Genomic DNA, 11265 nt, shown 5'->3' with positions numbered 1-11265 from the left:
TTTTCAAATTTTTATTCAATATGGTAATTAATTACTTTTATTTGGTATAAATTTAAACAAATAAAATCGACATTACAGAAAATAATTAAAAGTTGCAAAAATTGAGATTCTTTGCATATTCTTGTTTCAACCCATAAGAAAGTGTTGTTTAATGGTAAATAGGCCTCCCCTTGATTTAAAACAATTAACTTTTATCACAAGCAATCACATCAGCTATCCATAATTAAACTTTCTATGCTCATTATTTAAATAGTTATCAATAATCATCATTTAGTTTCACTTTTAGTTTCAATTCAAGTTCACCGTGTATTTTAAATTTTGCTTGCAAACTCGCATTAAAATAAAATCGTTCGGAATTTAGACTATTCTATTAATTAATTAAATCAATTAATCATTTTTTTGTGTGGATAATATGGGGAATAGCGAAACGAGGGAGATAACCATTGAAAACGACAAAGATACCATTTCGCAATCACTAAGCAAAGTTAGTTCTTTCTTTAGCTTCAGTTTGAGTTTAGTTTTAGACTTAGAAGTAGTACTTTACAGTTTAGTTTAAGTTTAGTTTAGGGATTCTATTGTTGTTAAGTGTATGTTTGTTAGGTTGGTGTTAAATTTGATGTAAAAGAAAATGTCTACTGGAGTTATACAAGAGTAAAGAAAAGACATTATTTAGTTGGTTAGTTTGTTTTTTCAGGCAGATCAGGTCAAATTAGAATTATTTATTAGATTAGTAATAATTAGTAATACTAATCTAATAAATAATACTAAGCATTAGAGATTGAATTTGAGATATTTCAAATTTATATCTAGATTAACTTTTCATTTAGGTAAATTTTTTAGCTTAGTCTTCATTTATTAATTATACCATTAGAGGTTAATTATATATTATTTAAAAAAAACTACAATTTATTACAAAGGATGATGATAAAGAGGACAAAAAGAAGTTTAAAAAGTCCAAAAAGCACAAAGAAAATATAGAAAAAAGCAATACAAGTCTGTGTCAGATGTCAATAAATTTTTATTTAATTTTTAATTTCTCTCCTTTTGTTTTTATTTATATATATATATAATTATAATTAAATATTTTTCAAATTTTCACTCATAATTACAGAAGGTATCTCGACAGATGTTAGTTGCACTGCCAAAAAACTGTTTTTGAAATTTTTCTATAATTTTCCTATAATTTTCTTATAATTTTTTTAATTATTATTAATACACTAGTAATGATAATATAAATAACAATAGTATTTCACATTCATAGTATATTTTTTTTCTAAAATTTTCAGTTAATGTCGGAAGATGAATTTCAGCAATTGAAATCGCTGTACGATCAGAAGATAGCTACACTCCAAAATAAAGTGTTCTTTTTTTTGAAGTTTACTTTTAAAAGAGAATTTTTATCTTTAATAAAAATAATATTATAAGTTATAATTATAATTATTTCTACTTTGTTTATTCATTTTGCCGTCAGAATGCGAGGCTTTACGGAGCGACGGTCAGTAACTTTGCGAGGGGTGTTGAGAGATTGGAAGAAAAATATTTGTTAGCATCTTCTTTTATTCACTCATTCATTCATTTATTCATTCATTCATTCTATCTATAAATTAATCCATCCTTTTATTTATTCATTCATTCATTCATTCCTTTTAGTTATCCAAGCCCACATACATACATGCATACAAAAGGGATCAACACATACTTACAAAAACGTACACACACGCATACATACAACAGGTACATACAAAAAAATCGACACATACATACAATACGTTAATAGGAAAGCTTTGAGGCCGCCAGTTTGTGGAGAGCAGCAGTTGAAAATTGTTGAATGTTACAAGGAAAGCAAAAATAAAACATTAAATTGTGGTCACAGTGTTGATGAGTTTAACGCTTGCTTGCAACAGTATAGACAATCCGTCAGTTATTCTTTGGTGTTGAGGGATAATATGTTGATTTGGTTTTCTTTGTATGTTTGTTTTTGTGAGATTTTGTTGAGTTGGTTTGTGCATTTGTGAGCTTGTGTGTGTAATTTCATGTGAATGTGTCTGTTCATTGGTTTGTTTGTCTGTATCTGCCTGTACTTGCATGTCTGTTTGTGTGTATTCTTCAATAATTTTTATATATTTTTACCATGGAAAGGTGTAGAGTGGAGGTAACATGTTGAATTAGTATCAATTCTACTTCAAACATTCCAGATACAATATTTCAAAAATTATAATAAATTGTTTGATTTGTTTTTTTTTTTGGTTCCTCTTTATAGTTTGTTAGAAGTTGGTTTCAAGTTCAAGTTAACTTTTCATTTTTATGATTGCTGATTTCCTAACTTTGTCCTAACAATATTTTTTTCTTGACAGTGTTTTAATTGATTTTTTTTCCCGAAAATTTTACAGAGAACGGTTACGTCAGGCTAAAAAGGAAGAGGAGAAAGATGCTGATAATGAATTCTTTCCCGCTAGTTTGAAAATTTAAAAAAATTCGATAAATTTTGTTTTATTTTGGTGACTTTTTGTTTCTGGTTTTTTTTCCAATAAATTATCATTCGTATTGCAAGGGTTTCAGTACAAATTAAGAGTTTCACTATCATTATAATTGAGGGTTTACATGCGTGGCATTTAAAAATTCCAACTAAAATTATGAAAAAGTGACCATATAAAGGGAAATAAAAACTGAATCAATGAAAACATTTTTATTTAGTTTTTATTCTAGCTGGCAAATGAACATTTTTTGAAAAATGTAAGAACAGAATCCAAATAGTAGAAAAATAATAATAAAAAATAGTAATAATGAAAATAATAAATAGCACTTGTTCGTCTAGCAGCCGATGTTTCAAAGTTCAACGACTGTCTTTTTCTTTGTTCATGGAAAAGTATGCATACACACGCATACACATACGCATACATTATGTACATACACGCATACATACATCCCATATGTAGGATATATTATTTCGTATTTATTCCACATAAAAAAAATCTCATAAATGATCTTCAAATCACTTATCGTACGTACGTATATCGCTCGTTTATATCGAATTATGGGTTTAAAGTTAATACCGGAAAATGTGTGGTATGATAATTAGGGTAGTATAGGTGATATAATATATTATAATTACGATAATAAATATGATATAATATAATTACGATAATATATATATAATATATTATAATTACGATAACATATATGATATAATATATTATAATTAATTTATTTATAATGGGCTGTGTTGTTAGTTTTCGTAATAAGGAGTCCAGAGTTGCCGCCATTATATCTAGGGAGATTGAAAAAAACTTGAAAAAAGATGCCATTAAGGAATCCAAAGTAGTAAAATTACTATTGCTGGGTGAGTTTTGATGATGAGGATGGTGGTGGTGTTGATAATTTTGATGGTGATGGTGAACATGTTGATGATGGTGGAAAAAATGGTGATTATGATGAAGTTTTTATTGGAATGGCGGTTAGTTATTGATGATTATTATTGCTGGCGATGTCATTCAGGTGCTGGCGAGTGCGGTAAAAGTACCATTGTGAAACAAATGAAGTAAGATTTGGCGTCGTTCATTCATTCATTTGTATATTCAGTCAATCATTTATTCATTCTTTCCTTCATTCATTTGTTCATTCATTTATTCATTCATTCATTCATTACACCTGTCTAATCCATTTTTATTATGTTATAAAACATTCATTTGAGCCTAGATACTAACAATAATAATCTTTGCCCCATGTAATAAAATAATTATAAATAATAACATGAAAATAAATCTAATAATTATGGATAATTATATTAAAAATCATCATAATTAAATATAATTTCTCGGAAGAATCATTCACTCGTATGGATATTCGAGAGAAGAGAGAATTTCGTACAAGTCCATTGTCATATGCAACGTTTTGCAATGTATGGCCAGCATTTTGAGAGCCATGAAAAACTTAAATATACAATTTTCTGATGAAAATTTAGAAGTATGTGTGCGTGTGTATGTGTGTGTGGTGTGTGTGTGTGTGTCTCTAATTACTCAAAATAATAGGAAGCCGCCATCAAAGTTATAGAAGCAGAGCAGTTAGGGTTAGGCGAGTCGTCCCTTGAATTGGCGGAAGCTTTGACGAATTTGTGGCACAACAATGGCGTAAGAAATTGCTTCACAACGTCCAAGCAGTACCACATCAACGATTCTACAGAATAGTTGTTTTGTTGTTGTTGTTGTTGTGGTTGTGGTTGTTGTGGCTGTTGTTGTGGTTGTTGTGGCTGTTGTTGTTGTTGTTGTTTCTAATGTTTTTTTTATGAGAGTTTACATGGAGTTTATCTCTAGCTGATTAAAATATATTTTAGATCATTCCAAATCAACCAATCAACTTCTGATTAACAATCGACCAACCATTCAACAAATTAAATCATGCCAATAAACTGGTCAAACAACCGATCAATCACCTAATCAGTCAACCAACCAACCAGCCAACCAATCGATCAACGAACAACCCCACAAATCAGCTACTTGAACAGTCTAGAGAGAATCTTCCAGAGTGATTACATACCGACCGAGCAAGATATCTTGAGAGTTCGAGTTAAAACAACTGGTGTCATTGAGACGACGTTCCAGTTTAAAGGATTGCGATTCAGGTTAATTGTGAATGAATGAATGAAGGAATGAATAAATTCATTCATTCATTCATTCATTCATTAATGAATTAATGTATTAATTATTGAATTAATAAATGAACGAATGATACATTGATAGATAAATTAAAAAACGAATGAATTAACGAACTAACCAATCAATCAATCAACTAACCAATCAATCAACCCATCAATCAATCCAAAAACCTGTAGAATGTTCGACGTAGGAGGTCAAAGGTCAGAGAGGAAGAAATGGATCCACTGCTTCGAAGATGTGACCGCCATCATATTCGTGGCGGCACTCAACGAGTATGATCTCCTACTCGCCGAGGACAACTCCACTGTATGTCACCTTTAAATATTTCATAATAATAATAATTATTATTATTATTGCTGTTGTTGTGGTTGTTGTGGTTGTTGTTGTGGTTGTGGTTGTTGTTGTGGTTGTTGTTGACTTTATAGTTGTAATTTTTGTTGTTGCGACAGAATGAATGAATGGAGTGTTGGATGAATTTGCGAATTATCGAATAGATGGAGAGATCTATGAATTAACTAAAGAATGAATGAATGAATGAACGAATGAACGAATGAATGAATGAACGAATGAATTAACTAAAGAATGAATGAATGAACGAATGAATGAATGAACGAACGAACAAACGAACGCATACTTGATAGATCGAATGAAAAAATAAAAGAACGAAAACAACAAAAATAACATGAATGACGGTTAAAACCCTTCAAAACAGAACAGAATGCGAGAGAGCATGGTGCTATTTGAGGGCATATGCAACAACAAATGGTTCGAAGAGACCTCCATGATACTGTTCCTAAACAAGAAGGATCTCTTCCAAAAGAAGATCAAATCCTCACCAATCACCTTCTGCTTTCCAGAATATTCCGGTTTGATTATTTGTTATTGTTATTATTATTATTGTTGTTGTTATTATTATTATTATTACTATTATTATTGCGACAGAAATGTAAAATGAATCAACTTTAAAACTAATTAACTCTGGTCGTACTCTCTCGATTCGAATGACGAGCTTCTCAGATTAATACTCTATTCATTACATTTGACATTTTATTTTATTTCATTATTTCACTTTATCTGTACTGACATTTTCATTGTTTTTATTGCTGAATAAAAGATTGTTCCCATTATTATTATTATTACTACCAACACACACACACACACACGCACGCACGCACACACACAGGACCGAATACGTATAACGAGACGTCTCGATACATTGAGGAACAGTTCAAGAAGTTGAACCGTAACCGAGTATCGACCAGTCGGAACTGGTACACGCATTTTACGTGCGCCACCGATACCGGTAATGTGCAGTTCGTATTCGACGCTGTCACAGACGTCATCATTCAGAACAATTTAACCGACTGTGGTCTTTATTAATATTAATGATAATAAAATAATTATAATTAATAATAATAATTACAGTTATAATTATTAGTAATATTATATTATGTTGTTACTACTACTTCAATTTATTTTAATAAATAGTTTAAATGGTTAAATGTACAAATTTGTGTGTATGCGTTTTGTTTCTTGTTCACGATTGGTTTTTAATTGTCGAAAAAAGATAATTGAATGTGATTTACGTATGTATGTGTGTATGATTGTGTGTGAGTATGTGCGGATGTGTGTGCGGATGTGTGTGCGTGTTTTTGTAAACGCACGTATATAAGTATGTACATATGTATGTATGTTTATGTGCGTATGTACGTATTTTTAGGTGTACATAAGTACGTATATGCGTACATGCATATACATACAACGTTTGTACGCTCATCAACATAGCAGCTTATTCTGGGTCCAATATCGATTGCTCTGAAGAAGAGACGAGAGAGAGAGAGAGAGAGGAGAGTGAGAGAGAGAGAGAGAATGTAAAAGAGAAAAAAGAATGAAGGAATGAAAGAAGAGGAAAAATGCGCCGCGCTTCTTCTTGAAGCAAGCTGCAGCTGAATTGGGACAATGTGGCTTTCCATGGATCAAAAATGAATAAGTATGAGTCATGGTGGAGTGTGTGTGTGTGTATTTATGTGTGTGTGTGTGTGTGTGTACGTGTGTGTGTGTGTGTGTGGTGTATACTTGTGTTTTGTGTGTGTGGGTGATTAATGAATGAATGAATATGAGGATGAATGTTTGCATGATGGTGTTGCTGGAACTAAACTGTGGTGCAGAGGTTGTTGTGTTTTGTTAGTTAAGTGTCTGTTAGGTGTTTGTTTGTTGAGTGAGTGAGTTAGTGAGTGAGTGAGTTAGTGATTGAGTGAGTGAGTGAGTGAGTGAGTGAGTGAGTAAGTGAGTGAGTGAGTGAGTGAGTGAGTGAGTGAGTGAGTGAGTGAGTGAGTGATTGAGTGAGTGAGTGAGTGAGTGAGTGAGTGAGTGAGTGAGTGAGTGAGTGAGTGAGGAGTGAGAAAGAGAGAGAGAAAGAGTGAGTGCGTGATTTAGTGGGTGGATGGGTGGTTGAATTTTTCCCATCAATCAATCATTTTGTTTATTGTTAGTTTGACTGATTGCTTGATTGATTGATTAATTGACTGATTGATTGATTGGCAGATTGATACACAGTAAGAAACATACAAACATGCAATCATATTCACATATTTTTATACATACATACATACATACATACATACATACATACATACATACATACATACATACATACATACATACATACATACATACATACATACATACATACATACATACATACATGTCTGCAGTTTTATAAATGTTGTACACACACGTAGTGTACGTCGAAAATGTATTTTGTATGTATGTATGTATGTATGTATGTATGTATGTATGTATGTATGTATGTATGTATAACCGACATAATCAATGTTAATAATGCAGCAGCGGTTCCATGGCGGGCACACGTTCCAACTAGAAGAGTTGCTCCATTCTTCCTATTTTTTTGTCTCGTTACTTAGATTGTATTAAAATAAATATTATGTATATTTAATACTAATTCTATATGTTATTTATTATAACTCAAATTATTGATTAATAATAATAATTTATGTTTAATATTTAATTTATATTTTATAAATACACCAAACATATTTTGACAACCGTCTTTTAAGATCAATTTTGATTTGAAAATTTGGCGTTTTGATATTAATTAGTTCGCAGATTAAGATTGAGTTAAGTTGTTTATCTGTCATTCGCTGATAATAATCATTGAAATAAATAAATAAAAATTTGAAATAAATACATTTCTCCTGTAGTACTTTCTAATCAAAATTTAAGAAAGTTATCAATTTATTTTTGAAAAAATTTTCTAACCTCCAAAGAAGACAAGATGACATCGGGTAACTTATTTTAAATTGAATAATTTGATCAAATAAATTAATAATTAATAACTAATTATATAAATAATAAGTAAATTATTTTGTATAAATGAATAATAATTATAATGGCAATTAATTACAGCTTCTATAATTTTGAATCATAACTGAAGGTTGTGGAGATTACATATATGTGTGTGTGCGTGTGCATGTATGTGTCTGTTTGTATGTGTGTTATGTGTGTGTGTGTGTGTGTGTGTGTGTGTGTGTGTGTGTGTGTGTGTGTGCGTGTTGGTTAGAGGTGAGCCGGAATTGAAATTTGTTCCCAATCCCCCCCTTTTTTTCTCATTCCCAATTCCCTGGCTACTTATAAATTAATATAGAACAATTTTAAAAATTTGCACTTTAATGTATAAGTCTCAATCTAAATTCGTTCCTAATCAATGCTGGATAAAACTAAAGAAGTAACTAGAAGGAGAGGAATAGTTTTTGGGGTTATGTAGAGTTATATAGAGTTATATACAGTTACATATGGTTATATAAAGTTGTATAGAGTTACATATGGTTATATAAAGTTATATGAGTTATATATGTTTATATAGAGTTATATAGAGTTATACACAGATGTATTTTTTTCCATTCCCGTCCGTCATTCCCGATTCCCGAACAGCTATTCCCTATTCTCGCGATTCCGTGCTCATCTCTGTCTGGGTGCTGGTTGTAGTTGGTATTTCTGAAAAATACAAAACGAACGGAGAAACTAATTTAAAACTGTTGCAGTCTGCAAGTGGTTGGGATTTTACCTGTGCATGAAGGAGCCGTCGCTGGCGTTTGTAGAAAAACACAATCTGAATATCTTGCAGCAGCAGCAGAAGGACAATCAGTATAAATGTGATATGCTGATCACACTGAAAGGTAAATAGTTAACTAATAATAATAATAAAAAGAAGAACTATTATTATTATTATTTATGTTGTTGTTATTGATATTTTTCTTGTTATTATTATCGGTGTTGTGGATATGGAAGCACCGATAATGGTGATATGTCGCATTGCATCTTTATTATAAAATAAACCCAGAATCGAAAGAGAGTTCTGGAGGCTTGGCCTTTGACGTCATCTTGAGGCCACCAATCATGGAGAACCCCCCAATCGTCCTCATGAAGAATCATTCGCCCTCTAGAGAAATTTCGCAGGAAGATATCAATAAGAAGTTGAAGGAAGCTGAAGATAGGAGATTGGTATGTATCTATGTGTGTGTGCGTGCGTGCGCGCGTGTGTGTCTGTCTGTATGTTTGTTGAATGTTTATTTGTTTAGTTACGAAAATATTCCACTGCGTGATGTTTTATGTATTAAAAAACTTTAGCATGCTAATCTTATGTATCGCATTTGCTTCTGCTTTCGTTTTTTAAAGAAAGAAATGCTTACTCGCGATTTTTTTTATACAGATTGCTTCAAATTTATTCGAATTTGTTTATTAATTAATTGATATTTACCTTAATTCTCACCCATGAATTACTATTTAAATAAAAAAAATGAAAAAAAATAAAAATTATTAAAATTTTATTCCATCACAAACTCAAAATTCTCAAAAGAATCAGAAAAAATCACAAAGTAATGAAATTTCATTCCATTACAGAAATTAAAACGTAGTAAATATAATAAGACGACACAAGAACGAAAATTCATCTCACCACAACGAAAACAACTTAGGCTTTGGAAAACCAGAAACTGCAATCTGTACAAAAGAGCAAGGAGAGAGCAGCCGAAGCCAACCAGAGAGTTCAGGATCTGAATGAATCATTCATCAAGGAGGTCGAGAAGAAGCTGAACGAGAAGATGGAAGTTTCAGCTGAAATGAAGACTCAGCAGATCAGAATTCTGCAAGAAAAGTTGAAAGAACATGTTAGTAGAGAATGTGCATCTGTGTGTTTGTTTGTTTGTATGTGTGTGTGTTGGTGTGTGTGTGTTTGTCTGTATGTGTGTGTTAGCGTGCAAGGTAATCCAGAGTTTTTTATTTACTTATCTATCTATCTTTCTATATACTTATTTTGATACATATCCAACCTTTTGCCCAACCATTTATTCATCTATCAATTCATTCATCCATTCATTTATCCATCATTTCATTCATTTATTCATTCATTCATTCGTTCGTTCGTTCATCATTTCATTCACTCGCCCAATCATTCTTTAATTCATAGTTTGTTTGACGGTTTTTACTCTGAAAATTTTTAAAAATCCCACAATCAAACTTTTCCAACTCTTTGCCCCAGGCCCAGAGAGTTGAAATAATCAGAAGATTTGGCGAGCAGTCGCGAGAGGAGCTAAGGGAGAGGATCGAGAAGAAGTTGGAGGTAGCCTGGGAGAAGAGGGAGAGCCAGCTGGCCAGAGTTCAAGAGCGCATTCGTCAACATGTATAAATCATACATTTTTAAATCATTTTAATTTTTTTTTAATTTCAAATACTACCACTACTACAACAACAACTACTACTACTACTACCACCACTACTACAACAACAACAACTACTACTACTACTACTAACAATAATAGTAACAGGCAAATAATAATAATAACAATAACTACTATTGTAATCACAATAATCCTACCAGTAACAATCACAACCTTAACAACAACAACAACAATAATAATAATAACATCCCAACATGTAGCAAAGACACATTGAAGAGGTCATAGAATGCAGTAGCAGGTTCAGCAAGGATACAGAGGAGAGGATCATTATGAAGATGGAGAACAGCTTGAAGAATCGCGAAGAACATCTCAACAGTCTAATGGAAAGACTCAAGAAACATGTTATTATTATTATTATTATTTATTATGATTATAATTATTATTATTATTTATTATGATTTTAATTATTATTATTATTATTTATTATGATTATAATAATTATTATAATTTATTATGATTATAATTATTATTACTATTTATTATGATTATAATTATTATTACTATTTATTATGGTTTTTTTTATTATTATTATGATTATAATTATTATAGTCGTCAATATTTTACACACACGCGCGAACTCTTACACACAAACACATAAGATAAGAAGAGAGAAAAATATCTTATTAGATAAATGCACGCACACAAACTAACGCACATACACATATAGACACACATACACATATAAACACACACACAAACAAAAACAAACACAGACGCACAAACAAAAACACACACAAATATACTCACACACACACACAAACACTCACAAACAAACACACATGCACAGGAGCAGCATATAAGAGACATCAGACAGAACAAGATGATGAATCAGTCGATGTCGTCCTCTGGCGATGATT

General features: G+C 31.3%; 3 protein-coding genes across 3 annotated transcripts; all 3 read left to right on the top strand.

The window, feature by feature from the left end:
* Nucleotides 1-292: 292 nt before the first annotated feature.
* Nucleotides 293-6156, top strand: HELRODRAFT_187144 (hypothetical protein). The gene is made up of 15 exons (XM_009022248.1): nucleotides 293-484; nucleotides 918-993; nucleotides 1112-1128; nucleotides 1287-1358; nucleotides 1472-1542; nucleotides 1778-1916; nucleotides 2391-3132; nucleotides 3179-3340; nucleotides 3496-3538; nucleotides 3822-3963; nucleotides 4029-4183; nucleotides 4490-4618; nucleotides 4829-4958; nucleotides 5365-5518; nucleotides 5836-6156. The coding sequence occupies exons 8-15, from the start codon at nucleotides 3214-3216 to the stop codon at nucleotides 6030-6032; spliced, it is 1077 nt and encodes a 358-aa protein (XP_009020496.1). The 5' UTR covers nucleotides 293-484; nucleotides 918-993; nucleotides 1112-1128; nucleotides 1287-1358; nucleotides 1472-1542; nucleotides 1778-1916; nucleotides 2391-3132; nucleotides 3179-3213; the 3' UTR covers nucleotides 6033-6156.
* On the top strand, nucleotides 413-2411 carry HELRODRAFT_174808 (hypothetical protein; the record flags this gene model as incomplete). The annotated part of the gene is made up of 6 exons (XM_009022249.1): nucleotides 413-484; nucleotides 1112-1114; nucleotides 1287-1358; nucleotides 1472-1542; nucleotides 1778-1916; nucleotides 2391-2411. The coding sequence occupies 6 exons, from the start codon at nucleotides 413-415 to the stop codon at nucleotides 2409-2411; spliced, it is 378 nt and encodes a 125-aa protein (XP_009020497.1).
* A 2870-nt stretch (nucleotides 6157-9026) lies between the features above and the next one.
* HELRODRAFT_81762 (hypothetical protein) lies at nucleotides 9027-11249 on the top strand (the record flags this gene model as incomplete). Its single annotated transcript, XM_009022247.1, has 3 exons — nucleotides 9027-9173; nucleotides 9647-9838; nucleotides 11196-11249. Coding segments are annotated over 3 exons (393 nt in total), but the record flags the coding sequence as incomplete, so codon positions are not given.
* Nucleotides 11250-11265: the final 16 nt, after the last annotated feature.

This window comes from Helobdella robusta, assembly GCF_000326865.2.
Source record: "Helobdella robusta unplaced genomic scaffold HELROscaffold_31, whole genome shotgun sequence".
Classification (NCBI taxonomy): domain Eukaryota; kingdom Metazoa; phylum Annelida; class Clitellata; order Rhynchobdellida; family Glossiphoniidae; genus Helobdella; species Helobdella robusta.
The sequence above is the reverse complement of the archived record's forward strand: the minus strand, read 5'-3'. Positions and strand labels throughout refer to the sequence as shown.